This window comes from Silurus meridionalis, chromosome 18 (assembly GCF_014805685.1).
Source record: "Silurus meridionalis isolate SWU-2019-XX chromosome 18, ASM1480568v1, whole genome shotgun sequence".
NCBI classification, from domain to species: domain Eukaryota; kingdom Metazoa; phylum Chordata; class Actinopteri; order Siluriformes; family Siluridae; genus Silurus; species Silurus meridionalis.
In genome coordinates this window covers 16,786,351-16,811,866 of record NC_060901.1, presented here as the reverse complement: position 1 = coordinate 16,811,866, position 25,516 = coordinate 16,786,351, and the positions used below count along the sequence as shown (strand labels likewise).

At 41.1% G+C, this 25,516-nt stretch overlaps 2 protein-coding genes across 2 annotated transcripts in view; both read right to left on the bottom strand.

Annotated features, from left to right (window-relative positions):
• Nucleotides 1-7,759: 7,759 nt before the first annotated feature.
• snd1 (staphylococcal nuclease and tudor domain containing 1) overlaps nucleotides 7,760-25,516 on the bottom strand; it is an 86,282-nt gene continuing 68,525 nt past the window's right edge. The window contains exons 18-24 of the mRNA XM_046874422.1: nucleotides 23,589-23,730; nucleotides 19,675-19,798; nucleotides 18,452-18,521; nucleotides 18,045-18,158; nucleotides 17,531-17,734; nucleotides 9,512-9,556; nucleotides 7,760-8,485 (exon numbers count right to left, since the gene is read on the bottom strand). Of these exons, the coding sequence (XP_046730378.1) occupies nucleotides 8,420-8,485; nucleotides 9,512-9,556; nucleotides 17,531-17,734; nucleotides 18,045-18,158; nucleotides 18,452-18,521; nucleotides 19,675-19,798; nucleotides 23,589-23,730 (765 nt within the window). The 3' untranslated portion in view covers nucleotides 7,760-8,419. The remainder of the gene's footprint in view (nucleotides 8,486-9,511; nucleotides 9,557-17,530; nucleotides 17,735-18,044; nucleotides 18,159-18,451; nucleotides 18,522-19,674; nucleotides 19,799-23,588; nucleotides 23,731-25,516) is intronic.
• Nucleotides 14,590-15,435, bottom strand: LOC124401888. The gene has a single exon (XM_046874424.1). The coding sequence runs from the start codon at nucleotides 15,433-15,435 to the stop codon at nucleotides 14,590-14,592; it is 846 nt and encodes a 281-aa protein (XP_046730380.1).

The window sequence follows — 25,516 nt, the reverse complement described above, 5'->3', positions numbered from 1 at the left end:
GAAGCAGCTCGTTTTCCATAAAAAAAAAAAAAGCTGAAAGAGAAAATGCCGCGCTTCGGCGTAACTTTCGCTCACGTTACAGTAACAACTACAGCATGACCAAAACGCACGCGCGTGTAACAGTTGGACTGTTACACTTATAATGAAGCAAATGTAGTGGAGTTAAATCATATTTTAAGATTATTGGTGTGATGATTTGTAAAGACTTCCACTTTCAGTTTTAAAACCGTTCTGCTCCAAAATACACGAAAACGATTTTTACTGCTGACTCAAAATATACAACATAATAAAAAGTCCCTTCAGTGACACTTAATAATGAGATTATTATCCACAGTCCATTTACAATTTACGCATTTGGAATCACATTCATACAACTGATCCATTAAATTACTGATCAAGTTAACTTTCAGGATGGATCTGGACTGTAATTAATATCACCAGTCTACTACAATGGCTCTGGACCACAGGTTGCATTTAAGTGCCCATCACTGTACACCTTAACAATGATGAACTGTAATGAATGGACATTTGGTGCCACCTCCTCTTAAGGTTTCTTCCTAATGCCATCTCAGGGAGTTTTTCCTTGCCACAGTTGCGATTGGCTCGCTCATTAAGGACAAACGTACAGTTATAAGGAATAAACTTGTATATTCTTTTATTATTGCGTTATCTCTGTAAAACGGCTTTGAGACAATGTTTGTTGTTATAAGTGCTATAAAATAAAAATATATGAACTGAAGGGTAAACGATGTGCCAAAGGGCCCAGCAGTGGCAACTTCCTGAGCAGCAATCCAACATCTTAACTGCTGAGCTTCCACCTCCCACAGGCTGGGTACATTCCAGCAAATCTCAAACCACTAATGTGGCGTGCAGTCCATGGAACATCTCACTTTCTTCCTGAGGAGTTTCTTCTTCATCTTTTGGCTGCTTCCATTAGGGGTCACCACAGCAGATCATTTGTCTTCATACCCCCCTGTCCTCTACATCTGCCTCTTTCAACCCAACTACCTACATGTCTTCCTTCACCACATCCATAAACCTCCTCCTTGGTCTTCCACTTTTCCTCCTTCCTGGTAGCTCCATCCTCAGCATTCTCCTATTGATATACCCCATGTCCCTCCTCTGCACATGTCCAAACCATCTCAATCACGTCTCCCTCACCTTGTCTCCAAAACGCCCTACATGTGCTGTCCCTCTTATGAACAAAGTTACTCTAAATGTCAGAGCATGTGTCCAGACTGCTGTAGATGGCCATACACCTGGTTCAAAGCTTCTGAAAAATTATGCCCAGTTTTCTGCTATTTCTTTATACAGGGTTATATATCATCCGCTCTGAAGGTTTTCAAAACCATGCCTTATTTAAAACCAGGTCCCTGGCTGTCTGGAATTGATTACATTTTATTTCATGTGTGATATTTTCCTTTTTACGAACAGCTATGATCTCAGTTTGCATCACATCTACTTTTACATCCAAAAACGTTCCTGACTGCCCGACTGCACACCTGGAATCAGCTGAAAAACTGTGACTTACCTCAGCTCTAATTTTTAACCCCAAACTGAGGCTGAAATTCACTTCAGACTGTTGATAATACCAATGATGTCGGTGAGATTATATTTAATATTATCTATGTACATTCTATGTGTTTTGTGTCTAACTTGATTTTTTTTCCAAATGAAGCACTGAAGAGAACATTTTGACTAATCAAACACACATTTGCTCACTCTCAATGAAAAAAGTTTTCTTGTTTGAAAAACTTTTTAAATAGATTTTTCACAGTTAACTTTGTAGTTAAAATCAGATCTGCCTAATTTATCCAGACACCATACCTCCGAATGGAGTTCTCTTCACTTGGAGACCACTCTGTGCAGCTGGGGATGGTTCCACATGAAATTATTTTACTGTTTTATCTCTGTAAAGCTGCTTTGAGACCATGTCTGTTGTTAAAAGCAATATGAATTGAATTGAATCGAATTGATACAAAGGGAGAAATTTAACATTTGTCCTTGTGCCCAGACTTGGGACTATCCTGCCTAGGGACAGTGATTTGTGGTCAGGTGCCGATGCAGTAGTGTTGTGGTTTCATCTTCCTCTAGTCTAGAATGTCCACCACATTGTTTAACACTACCCTTGAGCCTTAGATACCACTCAGACAATACATCATTATGGTTCTGCTTTAGATGTTCAGCTTGCTTTGCCTACAGTGTTCAGAACAAAATGACCTGTTGTGATCAAGATAAAGGATTTTGCAGGACTAGACCAGCAGAGCCAAAGATCTCTCCTGTCGTTATCAGCCCCTGTCTAACTTCTTCTCAGCAAAATTGCATGGATTCGGGCCATATCTTAATGGGAAAAAAGAAAAAAGAGCTATATGTAGAAATGTAAAATCTATAAAGTTACATATATACAGAAATGGTGTTTTACATTGTTAGCGGGTGAACCTGTGGTCGGTGTGGGAATGAGAGAAGCAGGAGGAGAAGAAGGGCGTGTCTGCAATGCTGTGCTCCAGCCCACAGGCAACACAGCATAACTCACTAAAAAGGAGAGACAGAGAACTGGGAACAGAGACATGTGTAATACTTGGGTAATGTGAATTCATGAGTATGTGTCTGTGTGAGTATGTATCGAATCTGATCAGACTGTTTATACAATGTATTCCAACCCCCCACTGACACAATACTGAGCATTTCTTAGTTTAACATATAATGCTTTATAGATTAATGTGACTCGTTAACCTTGAGTTTGTAATATTAATGACAGTAATTATTATTACAGAAAGGCATCTACTAATTAAATGTATTTATCCAAATGCTTCATTGTATTATCTCCTTTTGTAGTTTTTTATTATTATTTATTATTATTTCCTCATTGTATTATTTCCTTTTGTAGTTTTCCAATTTTAAGCTGAAGGAGTAATATAAATGCTTTTCAGAAATCTTTTGGCATTACATTCATTTCATTCAAATAGCACTAGATTTTAGATGGCAGAATACTGACTTCTTAATGTAGAATCACATCAAGCAACAGAATTGTGTCAGTGAGAAACTTAATAGAAATCTGCTGAATTAAACAATAAGTCGGCTTGTATGCTAATTTAATAAATGTGTGGATAATTAGACAATTTGCTATGCATTCAGACATTTTTAAATGAACTATACTAATCTTGGTTTACTTTACATACTGCATGTGCAGTTATATATGATTATTAATAATAATAATAATAATAATAATAATAATAATATTAATAATAATATTAATTTTAATAATACATTTGACTCTTAGACATTTAGCATTTCTGAAGCTTTATTTTATAAGCTATAAGTCAGTTCACTGAGATAAAATATTTATATTGGTAATGTTAATATTAAGACCTACACATCATGAGATTCTCTAAGATGCTTTATGCTGGAAAACCATTGAGAACATTAGAAAGGCTCTTCTTCTAGTGAAATTTATAGTCCACTTCTAGTCAAAAGTTTTTGAACACCTACATTTTTCCAGTTTTTATTGAGTTTAAAGCAGTTCAAATGCAGTGGATAACCTGAAATGGTACGCAGTAAACTTTCCCAAAGCCAGAATCAGAAGACAAGTTGCTAAGAGTCAACAAACTTGAGTGACAGACTCTGACGCTCACGTGACAAAATTGTGGCGGTCGTAGTAAGTAAGTGTCAGTTTGAAATGTGAGGGCAAGTCTTCGAGCTGCAGGTTTGACAGGGCGAGTGGCAGCAAAATAATTAAGAAAAAAAAAATTTCTGGGCCATGAAGCACCGCCAGTAGACCACTGAAGACTGGAAGAAGGTCTTATGGACTCAATTTGAAATCTTTGGTTCATCACTCAGGATGTTTGTATGCCAGTCGGCGAAAGGATGGTTCCTTTTTGTGTGACACAAACTGTCAAACTTGGTGAAGGAAGTATGATGTTTTGGGGCTCTTTTGTTGGATCAAGAGTCTGTGATTTGCATGGAGTGAGTGGAACCTTGATACAAAACCACTACCACTAAATTACATACTGCTATTACACATATCACCACAAAAATACAGCAAGATAATGACCCGAAACCTACCTCTAGGCTGCGCCATTACAACCTTAGAAGAAAAGATCAAGATGTTAGGCTTCAAATCATTCCCACACTAAAAACCCATTAAGCTGGTTTTGGGATGAACTGGACAGACGGGTGAAAGCAAGTGCTACTCATTTGTTGAAACATCTACAGCAGTGTTGTGAGTAATTTGGTGCAATATTACATTCAAACATTTGGAAGATTATCCCTTATCCACAGCAACTTACAGATATATCAGTTATACAGCTGAACAACTGAAGGTTAATGGCCTTGTTTATGGGCCCAGCAGTGGCAGCCTGGTGGTGCTGGGATATAAACCCATGATCTTACAATCAGAGGACCGATGCCTTGTCCACTGAGCGACCAATTTCCATATTAGAGTACCCCTGAAAAAAGAATGTTACAATGTTTTTGTTATATATGCAAAAGGTGGCCACTTTGATGAGTCAGAAATCATAATTTTAGATATTTTTAAACCAGACATTTTTTTAATTTTAAATTTTTTCTTTTAGGTTCAATTTCATAAAATTTCAAATACTATGCTTCAATTTTACAGAACATTGAGACTTTCAGTTGTAAAATTTCAATAAAAAAAAATAAAAATGAAGATGTTCTAAACCTTTTGACTTGAGTTTCCTTGTTAATTAAGTAACTCTCACTGGTTACTGAGCTAACTGGAGCTCAACATTCTTAGAACCACTGAGATGCACATCCACTTTACTCTCTCCTGCAGTCCTCATTAACTCAGCACTCAGCACCGAGGGCTGTAACTTTATTATTTTTCTGGGAACCACAATCACATAGGATCTTAAATGTACTTTCTATGGCAGTTGGCAAAGTTCTATTCCACTTTCTTTTTTCATGCAAATTTACATTCACCTCTAATTAGTGAAAGTTGCTTTTATATTGGTAGAACGTCTTCATTAAGTGAATCCAAGGACAAATCAACCTGCAAAATACATATGAAAACAAACTGAATGAGGAAACATCTCAATGACTCTCAACACACACATGTTTGAAATACTCAAGCTGCACTCTTCCATCCTTAGAAAATAAATGTTAAAGAAATTCTCACTTTTCCAGCTCCACTATGGAAATCGCTATGGTAACCTTTATTTAACTAGGATTAAACTCATTAAAATATGACAAAAGACCTGAATTTTTTTCTTATAAAGACCTGAGAGTTTTTCTCCTAATCTTCATTTCCAGTGTTGGTGACTGTGTGTTCATGTTTGGCTTCGATTTCTGTTTCTGGCTGACAGCAGTGTAACATGATGTTATACGTTCTATTGTTGCTGTTCTGCTCACTGCAGTCTAAAAGAGTACTTATTTGAAACTTCCTATCAGCTCAGACAAGGTGCTTCTTCTCTGATCTCTCAGCAACAAGGTGCTACAATGGCAGAGGGCCACACTTGTAATGTAGAGTTATTAAAGTGTCCATCAATGATAGAATTATGAATAGAAATTTAGTGTTACTTAATTGAGAATGGATTCCCATTTGAGTCTGGTTCCTCTCAAAGTTCTCTTCCACCACCAAACCAGTCATGCTGAATGATGTTGCAAGCAGAATAATGTTCTTCATGGTATCTCCAGACTCTTTCACGTCCGTCATGTGTGCTTAGTGTGAACTTGCTCTCATCCGTGAAGAGAACTGAGTGCCATTGGCAAACCTGCCAATTCTGCTGTTCTCTGCCAAATGCCAGTGGAGCTGCACATGCTGTGCTGTGAGCACAGATCCCACTAGAGGATGCCTCATGCCATCCTCATGGACTCTTGTTTTTCACAGATATTATAATCACTTATGCTTTCTAACTGGACAGATACATATCCCTGAAGCTTAACTGACTTGGTGTTATAGTGATGATTAAGTGTTCACTTTTTTGGAAAGTGTATTTCTTTCTGTAAAGCAGCTTGGGGTCCATTGTTAAATGTGCAATATATTAATTTTGTTTATTGAATTCTGATGTTTGATGTGAACTTTACCCAAAGCTCTTGATCTGTATCTGCATGATTTCATGACTGATTAGATAACTACATGAATGAGCAGGGGTACATGTGATCCAAATATCATTTCTTTCAAAATCTCTTCTACAAATTAAAAGAAAGGCTTCAGTCTGTCTTATGAATATAATCTATAATAATTTATCTAAAAGTCCAATACTGGAATAGTCTTCCTGACAGTGTTCGGGGCTCAGACACACTCTCCCAGTTCAAGGGCAGATAAAAAAGTAAGGCCTACACATAACACACATCACATGTAATAACCTTGTGCTCCAGAACATCTGATCACATGCACATTATCAACTTGTGCTGTTAATATCATGAACAGCAGCTACGCTAATTTCTCTCCAGTCACGTCCCACCTTATGAAGATTATGGACCTTCAAAGAAGTAGGTGCCGAACTCGCAAACTTGCCGTACCATCTAGAGACATACCAGTGCCAATTGGATCCCACTACATGTGTGGAGTTTTGACATTGGACCTCCTGGAGTGTTTAAAGGCTCTGGCATGGAGAAGCTGGTGTTGGATCTGTGATGATTACAAATGTTGAGCTATTTTATGAGTTGCTCAGTAGCTCCTGGTTTTATAACCATAATGACTGTAAAAGACTGTAGAAAGAACATTACTTATAATCACACACTCCAGTGCTCATGTTAGATCTCACTCTCCAGTGTTCTGTATTGTTTAAAGACTATAATCACACTCTTGATGTCACCCAAATGAGGATGGGTTCCCCTTTTGAGTATGGTTCCTCTCAAGGTTTCTTCCTCAATACATCTAAGAGTTTTTCCTTACCACAGTCACCATGGCTGCTCATCAGGGATAAACACACATCATTCACTTTAACTGTTAAATTCTGTAAAGCTGCTTTGAGATAATGTCTGTTGTGAAAAGCGCTATAGAAATAAACTTGACTTGACAAAACATAAGAATAATAGTTAAGAGAAAGCTGAAGGACAGGTAACTGTTGCACGGTAAACTGACTGCAATCTGTCTAAACAGACTAATCTGGAAACAAGTCATACTGTTCATACAGTTCATCTCAACATATTTTTGTGATGCCTGTATTAAGGCTTGTCAAATGCCTCTGGAAACCTGAAACATCAGCCATAGCGTTTTCAGTTAGTAAATTTGTTAGTAAATTTATTCTGTTTAAAAAGCAACAGTTCAGCTTTATTACAAAAGCAGTTGTGTAATAGTTGTGTAATAGTGTGCCCCCTACCGAATAATTAAATTTTAGGATCGGTCTAAGCGGTAATCTGCACCACAGTTGACAGTGTGTTCATTTATTTATTTAGATAAATAGATTAAATATACTGGATTGGAACTGTTCTCGTCACATCGTTTGTAAAGATGTTCTTATTTATAGAGCATGTAAAACGTTAAAGGGGCTTAAATATAAAGATTAGAAATGGATCTACTTTAATGATGACAATTTCTTACATTTATAATACATTATCAATTAATATTTATAAAATGATCTGCAGGTTTTCAGGGGGTTGTAATGCCATGGATGATGAGCAGTAATGTTTGTACTTGTAGTTGTAGTAAAAGCATTAATATCCTTTTTCTACTGGGCATGACTAAAATTTCAGCATCAGCAAATATACACATGCTTCATATATGCATTAGTCTTAATTAGGTTTGCATTCGTTCATTTATTCATTCATTCATTCGTTCTCAGTGAGACAGACAGAATGACATTGCTCCTTTTTATTTAGCAGATTTAAATACAATGACCAAGTTTATCTTGGAAGGAAATTATTTCAAACACTAGTTTATGCTATGGTAGAAGAGAGTGAGATACATGGAGGACACAAAGAAACTACTGTTATATTGTAGAGAAATTGAACAAATGCTTGTCAAGGCATTGGCAGCTTTCCTTTTTTTGCCATACAGAGAAAAACATTCCTTACACAAAACACTCATACATAAAAAAATACACTCATTAGTCTCTTTTTGAGTGTGCTTACCTAACTTCAAAATAATATCCATATAAATTCATAAATTGAAAATTATTTCATAATTAAGGAAGCATTTTCTCAGGAAGATGTGCAAAAACCTCTTACTGAAGCTGTACAATAAAGTGTGAGGATGTCCGACTGTAAATTCTACAGGAATCATGGAGATTGAAGTAAAATTGGCTAAAATATTCTGGTCAATTGGTCCTTATACGCATCTTCATGTAAATTCTGTACTCACTTAAAAAAAAAAAAAAAAAGAGAGAGCAGAAAAGACTAAATGCGCCAAGCATGGTGAACAAATGAGGTGAACGTTTTAATGATACCAAGAATAAAATTGTTGAAATATTTTCCTGTTGTCTCTCCGTTTAATGCGTCTTCCATAACATCTTAGGACTTAGCGTCTGTATCCAAACTCGTCTGCATCGTCGGCTCTGAAGTCTCCATAGCGCCAGATGTTGAGCTAAAAGAAAAGACGTGTGAACGGTTAAAGGAAGGAACAAGAGTTTCTGGAGAACAAAGTGCAGTCAAAAAGATCTAATCATTACGTCTTAAAAAACTTTGTATTCAAATTCATGATTAGACCCTCAATATATTCATACAATATTTCATAAAGGGTGGGGTCGATTAAATTAACAAAACAATAAAATAAAAATAAAACAACTTATGGAAGTTATAAGAGAATAAAACGACAGATGTGCCAGTTACACCTTCATCCACATTAAGAACAAAATATTTTTAACAAATTGTATTTTTTGTTAAACTTTTGAAAGCAAGGTTTATATTAAAGTTAGAGCAATGACAATTAGGTTTCCGACCTGCTTTATTGTGTATTGATCTTTATTTAGCCGTGTGTAATGTTCCCACAGTCTGGTGTGAACATCCATCATACAGTGGAACCACTAACAATAACCCTATTAAAGTTCAATTCACTGCGTCTTTGTTCTGTGGCTGAAATATTCATCACTATTCGCTCAAGTGCCCTCTGTCGTGTACATTCTCTCAGCACTGTGATGCTTTTCAGTTCAAACGAGTGCAAACAGGGAGGCAGTGTAAGACACAGAAGGGAGAACCAGGGGAGGGAGTAAAGGGGTGGGAGAGAGAAAAAATAAGGGAAGAAACAAGGGAACAAGAGCAGGAAAAGAGAGTGAGAGAGATGGAAAAAAAAGAAAAGGGGGTAGCACTAAAGGACGAAGAAGAAAAGGAGAGGGAAGAAGAGAGGGACAAAGGAAGGAGAGAAAGACAGAGGGGAAGAAGGAGGAAGAGAAAAACATAGGAAAAGTTCAGGCAACAATAAAGATATTTTATTTTCCATCATCATAAAAAGTTTTTTTATTTGTATTTTTTATTTAACTAGTAGTAGTGATCTCAGTTTGCACCCTGCCCTGGAATAGTGGGGTGTGTGTGTGTGTGTACAGAGAGATAAAGGGGGCAGATTGAGGGTAGATGAGAGGTAGGAGGTATTGGGTAAAAATGATTGAGGACATACCCTGGCACTCTTTGCAGACTCCTGGCCATTTAGATATTCAGTCACCTGGAAAGAAAACAGTGTTTAATTCTAATTTAGAGCAGGTGATACTTCCATTAGATACCTGTGATGTACCACAATGCAGTATTCATCAGTTCACTTTTATTTTTATCCAGAACACTGGGGATTTGGTAAAAAATAATATAAAACAAAGACTATTTTACACATTGATTTGTCCAGGTGGGTAACAGCAAAAACAGCAGCCATAAGGACAGAGACCACAAACCTGATCACACACATGCACACACACAATCTAAGCTCTAGGTTCTATGTAGTTAATATATGCTATTAACCACCAGTGAAAATCTCTAATATACAGCCTGCATTTCCACATAATGGTGACATGTAAGCAGCTTAAAAAGCACACAAGGTGGACAATGCGAGTGTGAGAAAGTGCATTTTCACTTAGCAAAGCAATGAACCGAGTAGCTTTGGTACGCTCCTCTGTAGCACTAGTCACTAAGATGATTTTAGGTATTTTTTTTTTGAGAGTGGTGGTGCTTATGTTCTGCAATACTCGCTGTGATGTTCCGTGTAAAGTGGCGTTTATTTACAGCGTGCTCAAGTGCAAAGTCCAAAATATATATAATACCCCAGAAAAGAAAAAGTGGCAAAATAACAAAACAAGGACAATTACGAGGAAAGTAAAGAAAACTATATGCAAAATAGGCGCACCTGCTCATGTGCATTCACTACAATAGTTCTCAGACTCCGTTATCTCCACAATGCACCACTCCTACAACTCCACCCCGAATTTAAGTGGGAGACTGGTTTATAAAGTGTAAGCCCCTCCCCTTGGACTCAACCATTTCACCCAAAGGGGTTTGGTTATTTGTAGCCAGTCACATAATGGCTTATTAACATTATAAATATCATGAGAAGTAATAAACATGATAACAATAATAATATTAATAATAGCAATAATAATAATAATAACAGAAACTATAACAATACCAATGATGTTAATCACACAAAAAAATGTCCCATCAAGATAAACTTGCCGACTTCCGGTTTTGCCGCGCATGCGCGACACAGCGCTGGCGCTTTAAAGCCAGCCGCTATTCAGCGCTCCGGTTGGCTGCTATTCAAACCCAACCCGGAAGACCGACGCAACAAACAGGTGAGTACACAAAGTTTTAGGAAGTCTTTCCGTTTGTGTGTGGGCGCTTATTGTCCGGGATGAGAGATGAAAGAATGAAGTGAGTGTGTGTGTGTGTGTGTGTGTGTGTGTGTGTGTGTGTGTGTGTGTGTGTGCGCGTGCGCGCGCGCTTATTGACTGGGATGAGAGATGAAAGAATGAAGTGAGTGTGTGTGTGTGTGTGTGTGTGTGAGCGGCATGCTACCTGGCGTGTGTGTGCACCCACAGCGCTGTAGCGAGAAACAGAGGAGAATTGAAAGTGTAGTGTGTGTGTGTGTGTAGCGTCGTGCTGACCATAGGGACAGTTCACTCTGTCACATCACCTTTCCCCTCTGCAAGCCGCGAGCTTGCCGGGTGGCGAGACAGGTAGTCAGCAGTCAGGTTCTGTTTCCCTGGATGATGTCTGATTCTGAAGTTGTACGGCTGCAAGGAGAGGTACCACCTGGTCACCCGAGCATTGTGGTCCTTCATGGTGTGGATCCAGGTTAATGCTCTGTGGTCTGTTTCCAGGGTGAATTCTCTTCCTAGCAGATAGTACTTCAGGCTCTCCAGGGCCCACTTGATTGCCGGGCATTCTTTTTCAATGGTGGAGTACCGGGTTTCACGTGGCAGCAGTTTCCGACTCAGAAAGGCGACTGGTCTCTGGTTGCCTTCCTCACCCTGGGTCAAGACTGCTCCAATGCCCACCGTAGATGCATCAACCTGGACGGTGAACCGCTTTGTGAAGTCTGGACTGCGTAGGACAGGCTCTGCACACATTCTTTCCTTCAGTGTGACGAAGGCTGTCTCACAGTCGTCAGTCCACCTTATAGGGTTCTTCACTGCCTTTCCCAGCAGGTTGGTCAGCGGTCCTGCAGTGGTGGAGAAATTTGGGATGAACCGCTGGTACCATCCCACCAGTCCTAAGAAGGACCTGACCTCCTTTTTAGTTGTAGGCCTCGGGCTGTTGCGAATGGCTTCCACCTTGTCCACTTGCGGCCTCAGCTCTCCATCACCCAAGCGGTAACCCAGGTAGTCTGCCTCAGCCTTGGCCCACACACATTTAGCCACGTTCACTGTCAGGCCTGCCTCCTGGATCCTCCTCAGGGTCTGCTCGAGGTGGTTTAGGTGATCAGCCCAGGTCTCGCTATGGACCACCACATCGTCCAGATACGCGGCCAACCATTCTTCCCCGCCTTGCAGCACTTGGTCCATCAACCTTTGGAACGTTGCTGGTGCCCCGTGTAGGCCGAAGGGAAGCACCGTGAACTGGAACAGTCCAAGTGGGGTCCTGAACGCTGTATAAGGTCGGGACGTCTTTTCCAGAGGCACCTGCCAATATCCCTTACACAGGTCTAAGGTGGTCACGTACTTGGCTCCCCGATCTTTTGCAGCAGATCATCAATGCGTGGCATCGGGTACGCGTCGAACTGGGACTGGGAGTTTAATTGACGGAAGTCAATGCAGATGCGGAGGGTGTTGTCCTTCTTCTGTACGATGACCACCGGACTGCTCCATTCACTGCTTGATGGCTCGATTACTCCCATCTCCAGCATAGTCCTAACTTCTGCCTTTAGTGGTGCCACCAGCCTCTCAGGTACCCGATACGGTCTCTGTCGAGATGGGGTTGTGTTGGACAGGCGGATCTTGTGGTGTACCAGGTTGGTCGGTCCAGGCCTCTGACGAAACAACACCGGGTACCGACCAAAGAGCGTTTGCAGCTCAGCCTGTTTGGGTGCCTCCAGGTGTCCGAGGTCTACCTCTGCTGGCTGTGTCTGCCTGCTAGCCTTTGGTTCCTGATGATCCTCCTCCTGATCTTCCTCCATTTTCTAAATGAGCAGTACCTGGTCTGCCTTTTTGCTGGGAGGCTCTTACCACTCCTTCAGCAGGTTAATATGGTAAGTTTGCTTTACCTTGCCTTTGTCTGGATGATGGATTTCATATGATGTCTGCCCCATCCTCCGTACCACACTGTAGGGCCCCTGCCACTTCATAAGGAGCTTACTCGTGGACGTTGGCAGCAACAACAGTACTTTCTGACGATCCCTCATCTCTAGGATGTACTGGACTATGCCCTTTTCAGCCTTATTTTCTGAACAAGGGTCCTCCCAGTTTCTCCGGAGGAGATCCAGAGGTCCTTGGACCTGCCAACCATACAGGAGCTGGAAGGGTGAGAAGCCAGTCGATGCTTGTGGCACCTCCCGGTAGGCAAATAGCAAGAAAGGTAGCCATTTGTCCCAGTCTCTTCCAGTTTCCGACACAAACTTCCGCAGCATGCTTTTGAGCGTTTTATTAAAGCGCTCCACCAGTCCATCTGTCTGCGGGTGGTATGGACTGGTCTTGATAGCGGTGATCCCCAGCTGTCAGTGTAAATGTTTCATCAGCCTTGAGGTGAAGTTAGTCCCTTGGTCCGTGAGGATCTCTTCTGGGATTCCCACCCGAGAAAACAGCTGAATGAGAGCATTTATTATCTTAGGGGTGGTGATGGAGCGGAGAGGAAATGCCTCTGGGTACCTAGTGGCGTAGTCACTGATGACGAGGATATACTGATATCCTGTACTGCTCTTTTCCAATGGCCCTACTATGTCCATAGCGATGCGTTGGAATGGGACGGAGATTACAGGCAATGATTGTAGAGGGGCCCTGTCTCATCATCGCACAGCACTAGTCTGCTGACAGGTGGGGCATGTGGTGCAGTACTTTTGTACATCCGTGTACAACGCCGGCCAGACGAATCGTGAGCTGATACGTGCGTAGGTCTTCTGCAGAGCCAGATGTCCCACCCAGGGAACTGTATGTGCTAGATGCAGCACCACGGGGCAACAACATCTCGGCATCACCAACCTGGTTACATCCGAAGCTTGCATATAAAGTATATTGTTGTTAATGACGTACTGCTCCCCACACACGTCCGCTTGCTTGCCTTGCAACGCTTTCTCAAATAAAGGTTTTAACGACTCGTCTGTGCGCTGCAGCGCCACGATGTTCACCGGTACAGTCCATCCACTGACCTCCAGTCCTTCGGTTTTAATCTCCGGCACCGGGGTACCAAGTCCTTTCTCTAGCCGACGTTGGCGACTTGATTTTCTGGGCCCCTTGGTCCCGCCCCGCAACAAGCTACTGTCCATGTCAGGCAACGGCTGCAGTCCCATCTTAGCTTGGGCCAGAGTGATGACTGGACAGGCTAGCTGGATGTTGGATCTCACTCGTTCCTCCTCCCAGTTTGCTTGTACCAGTTCGGGTAATACCGGTACATCACGTCCCAAAATAACATCTGCCGGTAGGGTTTCCACAACAGCCACAGTGAGTAGGTAGGTCTGCCCGTTTATGGACACATTCACCTCGGTTTGGGGGTACTGTTTCACCTCTCCATGCACACATTGTAACTTTGTGTGATGCGTGAAAGACACACTGGTCACGTGACATCTTTTCACCAGTGACATTGAACTCCCAGTGTCCAACAAAGCCTTCAACTCCTTCCCATTAACGGTCACTGGAACGAGTTGGGGGTTCCCCATACAGTTCACTGTACTGTCCTCCTTCCTTGGGACATAACAAAACCCCGTCAGCTTGGCCTTTCTTGCTGGGCACATGGTTGCTTTGTGTCCTGGCTGTTGGCAATAGTAGCAGATGGGTTTCTGTTTTCTGGTGTCTTTGTCCCCCTTGCTGGTTTGAAGGTGCGGCGAGATTCTCCAGTGCTCCATCCACTGGTAGAACTCTTCTGGTCACCTTTCACCAGTTGGAAACGACGACTCTCCTGGTGAGCGTTACGATACTGCTGGGCAAGTTTGGCAGCAGCTAGCCCAGTTCTCGTCTCTCGTTCATTTACCCATATCCTGATCTCGTATGGCAGGACACGGAGAAACTGCTCCAGGATGACCATCTCACTAATCTCCTCCTTAGTGTGTAGTTCTGGTCGCACCTAACGGCGGTACAAGTGCCTCAGCCGATTATATGTCTCTGATTTTGTCTCTGCAACTGGGGTCATAGTCGCACAAAACCGCTGACGATAGGTTTCTGGAGAAACGTTAAACTTCTCCAACAGCGCCTTCTTGAGCTCACTGTAGACCACTGCTTGGTCTTCATCCATCGCCAGGTAGGCCTCCAGTGCTTGCCCGGTCAACAGCGGAACCAGCTGGTAGCTCCATTCGTCCTCCGGCCACTTCCAGGTTCTGGCGAGCCACTCGAACCGATGCAGATAGTTCTCAATGTCTTTCCCTTGCTGGAAGCTTGGCAACTTGGGCTCGGTTCTGAGCATTGGCTGACTGGTGGGCGTCGGTGTGCTCTGGACCCTCAGTGCAGTAGCCCTTCCACGGGGAGCTGGTGTAGGAAGCTCCAGTTGTGGGCTTCCTGTTGGAGTGTGCGAAACCCTTGGGGACAGGTTAATTCTCCGGGGTGCTGGTGTGGGCAGCTCCATTCGTGGGCTCTCCAGGCCCAGTGATGAAGAAGCTGGTTGGATTGCTTGCTGCATGGTCTCCTGCAGAGGCTGCAGCGCTTGGAGGTAGCGTTGCTCTTGCTGCTCCTGTGCATGCATGAACTGCCAGACCACCTCTGCCATCCCTGCTTCGAATGGTTTAATGGGCGGCCCTGCTCCAGTCCTGGATGCCGTACCCTTGGGTCGTACAGGAGGCAACCAATCCTTCTCTCTTTCTTCCTCAGTTGAATCCACTGTTCCCCAGGCTCCATCTTCATCAGTGGCTGCCTGGGTCTGGGAACGAAGCACCATCCTGGCCTTGCCTCCTCTTGGCACTGTCCTGCGAGTAGCCATCCCACTTCTGACACCAAATGTGGTAGAGCGGCCTTACGGGTTCGCCTTCTACCCAAATAATGGCAATACTCGCTGTGATGTTCCGTGTAAAGTGGTGTTTATTTACAGCGGGCTCAAGTGCAAAGTCCAAAATATATATAATACCCCAGAAAAGAAAAAATGGCAAAATAACAAAACAAGGACAATTACGAGGAAAGTAAAGAAAACTATATACAAAATAGGCGCACCTGCTCATGTGCATTCACTACAATAGTTCTCAGACTACGTTATCTCCACAATGCACCACTCCTACAATTCCACCCCGAATTGAAGTGGGAGACTGGTTTATAAAGTGTAAGCCCCTCCCCTTGGACTCAACCATTTCACCCAAAGGGGTTTGGTAATTTGTAGCCAGTCACAGAATGGCTTATTAACATTATAAATATCATGAGAAGTAATAAACATGATAACAATAATAATACTCATAATAGCAATAATAATAATAATAACAGAAACTATAACAATACCAATAATGTTAATCACACAAAAAAAATGTCCCATCAACATAAACTTGCCGACTTCCGGTTTTGCCGCTATTCAGCGCTCCGGTTGGCTGCTATCCAAACCCAACCCGGAAGACCGTTGCAACAAACAGGTGAGTACACAAAGTTTTAGGAAGTCCTTCCGTTTTGTGTGTGTGTGTGTGTGTGTGTGTGTGTGCGCTTATTGTCCGGGATGAGAGATGAAAGAATGAAGTGAGTGTGTGTGTGTGTGTGTGTGTGTGTGTGTGTGAGCGGCATGCTACCTGGCGTGTGTGCACCCACAGCGCTGTAGCGAGAAACAGAGGAGAAGTGAAAGTGTAGTGTGTGTGTGTGTAGCGTCGTGCTGACCATAGGGACAGTTTACTCTGTCAAAAGAGATAAGGTCAGAAATGCAGGGGCTTCAAAACATTAGGCATAATAACGAGTTCAGAACATGTGAAGCCTTTTTTGTACACTGAGACTGTACTATAATTTGGTGCTGCCCTTGGGCCTTTTGATCTGGACTGTACACAAGCACATCACAGGAGAGGGGGTGAAGAGAGTAAGTGAATCAGAAAGCGCATAAAAAGCAATTGAAATCTTCTGTGAAAAAGTGCAGACAAGCTGAATACGAGTTTATGTAGTCACTGCCAAATCTCTTTCCCTTGAGGCACCATATCATTGAATCAAGTTACTGGTTTAAAAATGAACCATGTAAATTAATGTGGCTGTGAGTGAACCATACGTGTGAGCTGGTGCATCAAGAGGAAAGCTGAGGTTACAGTGTGAACTCTTTGCATTGGTGGCTGGTAGGAAGGTGAAGACCATGCGTGCATGATGTTTCAGCGGTTACTGCTTCTTTACACTTCAGAATTTCCTGAATTTAATCAGTCTGTATTGTTCACTGTATTCACCATATTTCAGTTAGTGTTCACATCAAGCATGAACATGTGATCTCTGTGGCTTTAACTGCAGCATGGTGGTTACTGTGAGATGGGCTGGTGGGGGTCTCTCAATGATCTCATGGGCTGATGAATCTGGGTTGTGATCACCATGAATGATCACCATGGACCAAACTTGCAAAGTAGTAGTTTGTGAACAGATTTGCAGACATTTAAATGTTGTTGTTAAAAGAGAAATTGTGGTATAGTTTATGCATGTTCTGACTTTAGAATTATTGACTGAATTCTGAGGTTGCAGAATTAGGAAGAGAGGGTCTGCATGCCTTTAAGCCTTTAAACATTAACCCTTAATCCAGATTTATTTTTACAAAATTATTATTTCCCATGTTTTAATGCCAAATTAATCCCATTTATAAAATATTTTAAAAGAGGAGGAAATGTTTAAATTACAACCGTAGTTACGCCTGTGAAACCTTCATTATAATGCTTGTATTTGTTGATTCTATGTATGTGTATTTAAATGTTTTATAATACTATTGTACTCTTTTTATTTTAACTATTTTAATTTTATGGCTCATTTATAATAGTCAATACTGTTTATTAATTTGATTTTTGTTATTTCATGGCCTTTTTTCTGCAGTTGAAACTGTTATAATGTAAATAGTAAATTGCAGTCCAAGTCGCCTCCCTCACCATTTTCTGCAAGTGTTTCTCTTTGCGCACATCCACCATGACCAGACCCTCTTTCACCAAACCAAGGCCCACATCATCTTTGGAGTCAGTGAACTGCAGAGTGACATGAGGGCAAGTTGCACCACCGTACTCCACGTTTAGCAGACACTGTGTGTTCTGGATGTCCCTCACCACACAGTCCACCACGTCAGCCCGTGCATCCTCCTGCAGGAGGCAAGTCATCAGTAAAGGCCACAATCATTTTTAACATATAATCAGGGCTCTTCACTTTAGACTAAAATGAAAACAAACTAATCAACAGAAAAAAAAACATTTGGCAAAAAATGGGGGGCCCTAATGGTATGATGTTGCCCATTTTCTAACAGAAGAAAAAGTCTCATTTAAAAATTTCTGGGCTAATACTGAGAGGGAATCATGTGGAGCTGGGATTTCCGGTTCTTTTAGTCCTTATCAGAATAGAAATATTTTCTGGGAAACAAATCAGAGTCCAGTCTGTGTTTGTGCATATACTTACATCTTGTGGGACTTGGATAAAGGCAAAGGTGTACTCTGTGGCCTGCGCAGGAAGGGTCCGGATACCGAATGCAGCAGGAAGAGCTGCTAGACGAACTGAAGACAGCATCTCTCTCTGTAGAATGATACACAAAAACAAGCTCTATTTATTAACCATCTTCTGAAATGCCTGCCAAAGCCTTCCACAGGCAGAGTTATCAATTGTAAGAAGGAAGAAGAGGAGGAGGAACTTCAGTACTCCATTATTAACTACCCATTACTCAAACCATTTAATACCAATAAAATTTAAATATAGGACTATAAACCTGCATATACACTACTTTACTCTCTCATTTAAAGGTAATTAAAATTACTGTTAATTTAACTGTGAATTCACAGCCCACTGACAAGCACATCCTTATTACTCACATTGCCATAGTCTATGTAGTACACGTGAACCTTTGCAGGAGATTCAACCCTTTCCACTCGGGCTCTGTACCTAGAGAGACACACATGGAGAAATAGAGGTAATGAGAAGGAGCAGGATACGGGAGTGGGGAGATGGCAGGGGGATTTTGGAGGATTCAAACTGAGCAAAAGATAAATATACTTGTGCAGCCATGTCTAAACGTTTATGACTGGAGGGCAATAACTGCATCAAATCTCCCTGTCATGTAGCCTTAGATAGGGAGAGTTAAAGTCACTTTCTAGCAAAGTGCAGAGGAACACTAGATGCACTACTGAAGCAATATCAGCAGAGCAAAGATTTCTTGTGCTCTGCTCCTCTGCGGACCTCCAGCCAACTAGAGCAACACTGCAACTCATACACACTCCCAATCATGTAGAACCATCACTGTTCCAACTGAATACCACCAATCCCACTGTAGAAATAAAAAGATTCTCAAACTTTGAATCAGATCATTTAAACAACCATTAATGGCAGTTGTATAAACTTTTTAAATGGAAATTTCTTATAAAACTATTTATTTTTTTATACACCAAATTAAATGAAACTTTTTATTAACATGATTTAGATTGGAGCTCCATCTAAGGGTAATTTAGAATAGAATAGAATAGAATAGAATAGAATAGAATAGAATAGAATAGAATAGAATAGCCTTTATTTGTCACATATACATTACTGCACAGTGAAATTTGTTCTTCGCATATCCCAGCTTGCTCAGAGGTTGGGGTCAGAGCGCAGGGTCGGCCATGATACGGTGCCCCTGGAGCACAGGGGGTTAAGGGCTTTGCTCAAAGGCCCAAGAGTGGCAGGTTTGGGGTTTCAGGGCTTGAACCCAGTAACCCAGCACCTTAACCACTGAGCAACCTTCCCTCCCTTTATACTACACAACAAAGGTGCTGCACTGAACCTCCAGTCACAATAAAGTGGACTTTACCCCCGACACTGGCAACATGCAGAATATCAGAGCCAAGATTAGGAAAAAGTGCAAAATACAAGCTTTCTGATATTTTTGTGGCACATAATAACTGCCATCATTAATTCTAAAGTGAATGTGTGAAACTCTCACTTAGGTCTACTCGTTAGTGTTCCTAAATCAGTGCAGGAAAGCAGTTCTGTGGGCAGAATTGAACACTCACATGCACAATGTAAGGTTTGGGTAAAAATGCTGGGACTTTGAAGTGCTCACCATTCTCCATCGGTGAACTTGGCAATGCAGTAGTCCCCTCGTTGTGGGGTGAAGGCACCCTCCACAGGTGGGTGTTCTGCAATCTCTGCCCTCATAGTCTCCATCAGGCTTTCCAGCTGTGCACCTGCTCAGATTAAAACAAAAGGTGTAAACATTATTACTGGCAAAGTGCCATCAGGTGCAGAAGTGGTTTTGTCCATTTTTTCGGATTCTTGCTGTAAGTGAAAGGAATAAATGCAGTACTTTTTCCTTTTCACTGTTTTAAGGATGAAATGAAGAGTTACTGTTTTAGTTTAAGATCTCCACCAAAACTGCAATCTGTAAAATCACTAATCTGTGAGATATTAAAGATTATGGAAGACATGCAACTGTTTAAAAACTGTCATATAATGACTGTTACATAGAACAAAGTATGAGAAAGAGAAATGCACAGAATAGACAAGTTGGCTGTCAAGACAGTAACTTTGTCCTTGTAGTTAAATGGAAAATATGGCAAACTTAAAGATTATACTGTCAATAGACATATTTTATAGGCTTATTGTTGCTTACAAATAGATACACAAATTTTAATATGGGCCAGACTTCATGTTTTCTTTAAATAAACAGCTTTGCATAATAGACAGTCAATGTCAAATTTCATTTTATAGCAAGTTCCAGCATGTATAACCATCTTTCTGCAATAGTTCTACTTTTAGAATCATTTGGAGTCTGGATGAGAAAACGACAATAGACCAGGCTAATGAAAAGTATTCCACCTATTAAAAATGGAGGTCACTACAACAACACAACATTCAGTGTGCTTGTAAAACTGTGGTGTTTAGAGAGAAGACGAATGACCCTAAATTACATCAGTTGTGAGATCACTTAGTGTGCAGTGTTCACCCATGACTGTGCCTCCGGCTCTAATACCAGCATCATTAAATATGCAGACGACACTACTGTGGCAGGCCTGGTTTATGAGACAGCCTCAGGAGGTGAGGAGGTGGGGCCGCTGGTGGTTTAGTGCATGACAAAATTCAACAGCTTCACAAAGGTTCATCAACGCCTACACTGGATAAAAAAAACCAAGAACCTGAGAAAGATCAACGTACAGCCCCGCATTCTCAACAACTTACAGAAACACAGAAGAGATTAGTGAGCAGCCAAACAGCAACTGCACTGTGGCTGACTTCAACAGCCTGCAGCAGGTCATCGAACATCAGAACAGCTTTGCCTACCATGAAGGACATATGACTGGGGTGAAATCTCAGCAACCCCAGTGGGGTGAGTAGGGAACCATTTACCCCGGTAAACACCTGCTCACTCCCATAACATCCCCTAGGATTTAGTTGTTTGCCAAATTTCCAAGAAATGCCACAGAGGGAACAATATTAATATAAAGTCTTCTAGCGGGGCGGTCGTAGCTCAGTGGTTACTAATCTAAGGTCAGTGGTTTAAGCCCCAGTATTGCCACACTGCTACTATTGGGGCCCTTGAGAAAGGCCCTTAACCCTCTGTACTCCAGGGGTGATGTGATGGGTATTTGCACGCTGGCCCCAGCTTCCTAACATCGCTGGGATATGTGAAGAATAAATTTTACTGTGCTGTATTGTACATGTGACAAGATACAGCACTTTAATTTCTTTCTTTAGTCTTCTGAACTCATTTATACTCTTCTCTCTCTTGCATGTCACTCATGCAAGATATCCTCCTTCTTTCACAGTGGCAGCAGCAGGTAATAAAGGATAAACTGCATTACTCTGTTCAAAATGTTTAAATATATAATACATTAAAAAATACAACATACTGTCACTCTTTTCAAATCTGCATGCCAACACAAACATCTTTAATAAAAGATCATACGTGGGACTATTTACAAGAGGAAGAATCTAAAACATTTTTGTTTACTGTGAATGTAGAGACCAGGCACCTTGATCTTACAGGGTGTCCATAAGCACTGATTTGCTTTAAATAGTACCCATTTTTAGTCTAAACGAAACAGATTTCCTTTTCCTTTATATGATTATCTGCACATTTGCTTCAGAAAGCAGAAGCACCCACACCTACACTGCCTCCTCTGTTTAAGGATATCAGAGTGTGGATGTGTGGGTAGATCAGTGGTAAAGACGTTGGACTTCTGATCGTGAGTTCACATCCCATCACCATCGTGCCACTGCTGATATTTGCCCTTAAAATTCAACTAAATGAGAATTATAAGTCACTCTGGATAAGGGTCTCTGACAAATGGCAGTCATGTAAAAATAGCATGTGTAAACTGAACAAATAAATTCAAAATGTCATCTAGTTATTGTTCAGCTTTATTTGTGTGTTTAAAACTAAAATAAGTTTTTTTCTATTCATAAACTATTCTTGTCATATTTGGCTTTCCATAAACAGCATCCTAGAGAAAGGAAATTAGAGCACTCTTATCACTCTTATGAGACTTATTCAGCTTCTATTCACTCACCAGAAGGACTGTGAGTAGGGAGGGAAGTATGGAACAAGACAATCACAGCCTGAGGGCTAAATTACTGCTTTGTAAGACGGAAGCAATTAATGCCATTGTGCTGCTGGGAAGCTTTTCTAGTGTTTTTTGTTTACATCGGCTTCTAAAATTACCCATGAACTCCTGCAGTGTGAGGAACTCAGACACATGACATGCTCTCAGTTTCAGCTGCTTTATAAAAAAGCACACTTCCTCAACAAGTGCAACAGAATGGCCTCCTGTGGGAAAAAAACAGTTTCTAAAGGTTTAAAGAAAAATGTTTGATAAAATGGGAGGATATTGGGGGCTGGATTAGGGCATTTTTGCCGCAGTAATCATGTGTGTACCCTGGTGCATCAGTGTTTTCTGAAGCAGAATACTGTTGAGAGCAGGAGCAATAATTTTCAATGATTTTGAAAATTCATGAAGGCAACTATTGTCTGATGTTTTTCCAAGGGTTGAATTATATGAACCTACTGCAGTATTTAGTCCAGAAACAACTATTTCAACACCAACCAATCTTCAACTTTTAAATATTATTGCAATGCTCCCTCCGTAAGGTTAAACCAGACCAATGCAAACAGAACTGGCTTGAGCCAGAAGGCGAGATTTTAACTGTGGAAACGAACACTACATTTTGACAAACTGGTGAAAGAGGAAAATCATCTTGTTGACTAAAGGCCTTTCATATAGTGATCTGATTTAATAAAACAATGGCAATATTACATATATGTAATATGTTCTATAAAAAGAAAACACATTTATCACAGCTTGACTGCTTCATTTGAAATCTATTTGGATGCAAAACTCTCCACTGGTAAACTTATAGACCTGGGTGTTTACAATATATTAGGTAGTAGATTATGTAGACTGCATTGATGATGGGGAACTGTATAATACAGCAGGTATCTTGCTTTACTTCTGCATTCTGCCCATAATACTGCACTTGATTTAGTTTCCTGATCACTACATTTAACTATCCCTTAATACAAGTTATACAGCAGCACTATACAAACAGAATGATCCTTGCTATTTTGCATGGTAGATTATAGATAGTTAAATAATTCAACTGTCTTCAGTCACTTATTACTTCAATTGTAATTAATTTTTGAATGTCTGTAAGAGTTTTGTAGTAATGCCAGATTTATCAGCATGACTGCAGTGTTACACACATTACAGATCATTTGTGACTCGGATCCAGCAGGAAGGAAATTGTTTTTAAATGTCCAGTGAGTATTTGAGTGCATGCTGTACTAATGAAGTTCGTGAACAAAACTTTTCAGCAGGTGGTCAAAACATGCTGGGAATGAAAACAAACGAGGTATCTAGCAAGTAAGTAATGAACATACAGTATTTCACATTTATTCCACATTTCTGACACTGTTTTAATACCACCATATTTGGGAATTATAATTCCATAGTGATCCCTGACCAGTGACTCCTTACTTACCAGTCTCCACATCTTGTGTAAAGAAGTGCAGTCCATCAGTGATTTCGGTGACATAGACAGCCTTGTACTTGGCTACACGTTCCTTCTCTTCAGACAGCTGCGCTACCTCTTCTGTAGGCTTTTCCACATAATTGGCCCAAATCTATTAAATAATCAGAAAACAGGTTTGAATGTATTACGGTGTGACACATTGTTATGCAGGGTGTGATAGAGTGTAGCACAAATGTCAGTATTTTACCTCATCCAGACAGCAGAATTACTGGCACCATTTAAACAAATGAAGGAATATTTATAATGCATAATGAAGCGTGCACTCAATCAATCGACAACTACTTCCTTTTTATATAGAATATAAGTAAGCAGCTTTGCTATGAATGTGAAAATAGAAATATATACAGAATTTCTGGTCAGAAATATGTAATATACAATCAAGTTTCAAACTGAACCCCAAACCCCTGTGTCCCCTAGAGCTATTGCCTCCTTACCAATAAAAAAAAAAAAAAAAATGAGGTGTTGAACTAGCACACTGTGATGTTCACCAGGAAGACAATTATGCTTGCAAATAAAAACTGCCCTTAATACACACTCATCTCTTATCAGAGATAAATATATTCATACACACTGCAGGACAGAGGGAGTCTGACCATACCAATACATAACTTACTATTTTCACTGAGAATGATGATTACTTTTCACCCAAACCTCCCACAATAAGGCATGTTGAACAATGAAAATACAATACTGTGAGACGCCCTTTTGCAAGACGATCTCAGAAAGCAATGATCACCACCAAATGTAAACCTCTCGATCAGAAATATATACAGTATTTCAAAAAAATGGTTATCCATTGTTATCCAGCACTGCCTTAATCCTTCTGGGCATGGAATTCACAGGTTGCTGCTGGGATCCTCTTCCACTCCTCCATAATGACATTAAAAGATGCTGGATGTTAGACACATGGTGCTTCTCCACCTTCTGCTTCAGGATGTTTTACATGTGCTCAATAGGTTTCAGGTTTGGAGACATACTTGTCCACTCCATCACCTTCCTTAGCAAGTTTGGGGTCCTAATTATGTGGGAAAATTGCCGTTCAGCCCCGTTTCTGAAGGAAGTGCATCTTGTTCCGCGTCATAATGTCAAAGAACATGTTTAAATCTATGTTTCCCCCAATGAACTGCAGCTCCCCAGTACCAGCAGCACTCATGCAGCCCCAGACCATGGTGCTACCAAACCAAGAGACAATTTTCTTGGTTCTCCTCACCAGGGCATCGCCACACATGGGCCCCACACACAGGGCATCTTAGCCCCATCAAACCACATGACATGGTTCCAGTAATTCATGGTCTTAGACAGGTCATCTTCAGCAAACTGTTTAAAGGTTTTCTTGTAAGCAGCTTTAGTAGAAGCTCCTTTTGGGGCGACTTGTTGCAATGTGAGGCGTTCGGTCTGATCACTGACAAGCAGAACCTCTAAACCAACGCACTCATGCATCAGTTTTTTTGAAGCAGCGTCTGCACCTGATGCCCAGCACGAGGACTCAACTTCTTTGATGGACCATTGAAAGGCCTGTTCCGAGTGAAACCTGTCTTTAACCCTGGCCACTGTAACTCAGTTTCAGGGTGTTCCGGATCTTCTTGTAGCCTCGGCATCTTTGTGGAAACCAACAATTCTAATTCTCAAATCCTCAGAGAGTCTTTACCTTGAGGTGCCATGAATAGGGCATGTGGCTTTGCATGGTTACACAACGAACAGCTGTTAACACTTAGGGTGTACTCACTTTTGTTGCAAGCTTTTTGACAATAATGGCTGTATGTATTTTTAGAGGCCAGTATATATGTACTGCTTTACAAGCTGCACATTTCTATACAGTCTCATTTCTATAGTATTGCCCTTAGTTGCTGAAATGTGAGAGGTGTACTCACTTCTGT

Coding starts and splice junctions, on each gene's coding strand:
- LOC124401888 (XM_046874424.1), bottom strand. CDS start 15,435: ATGGCTACTCGCAGGACAGTGCCAAGAGGAGGCAAGGCCAGGATGGTG.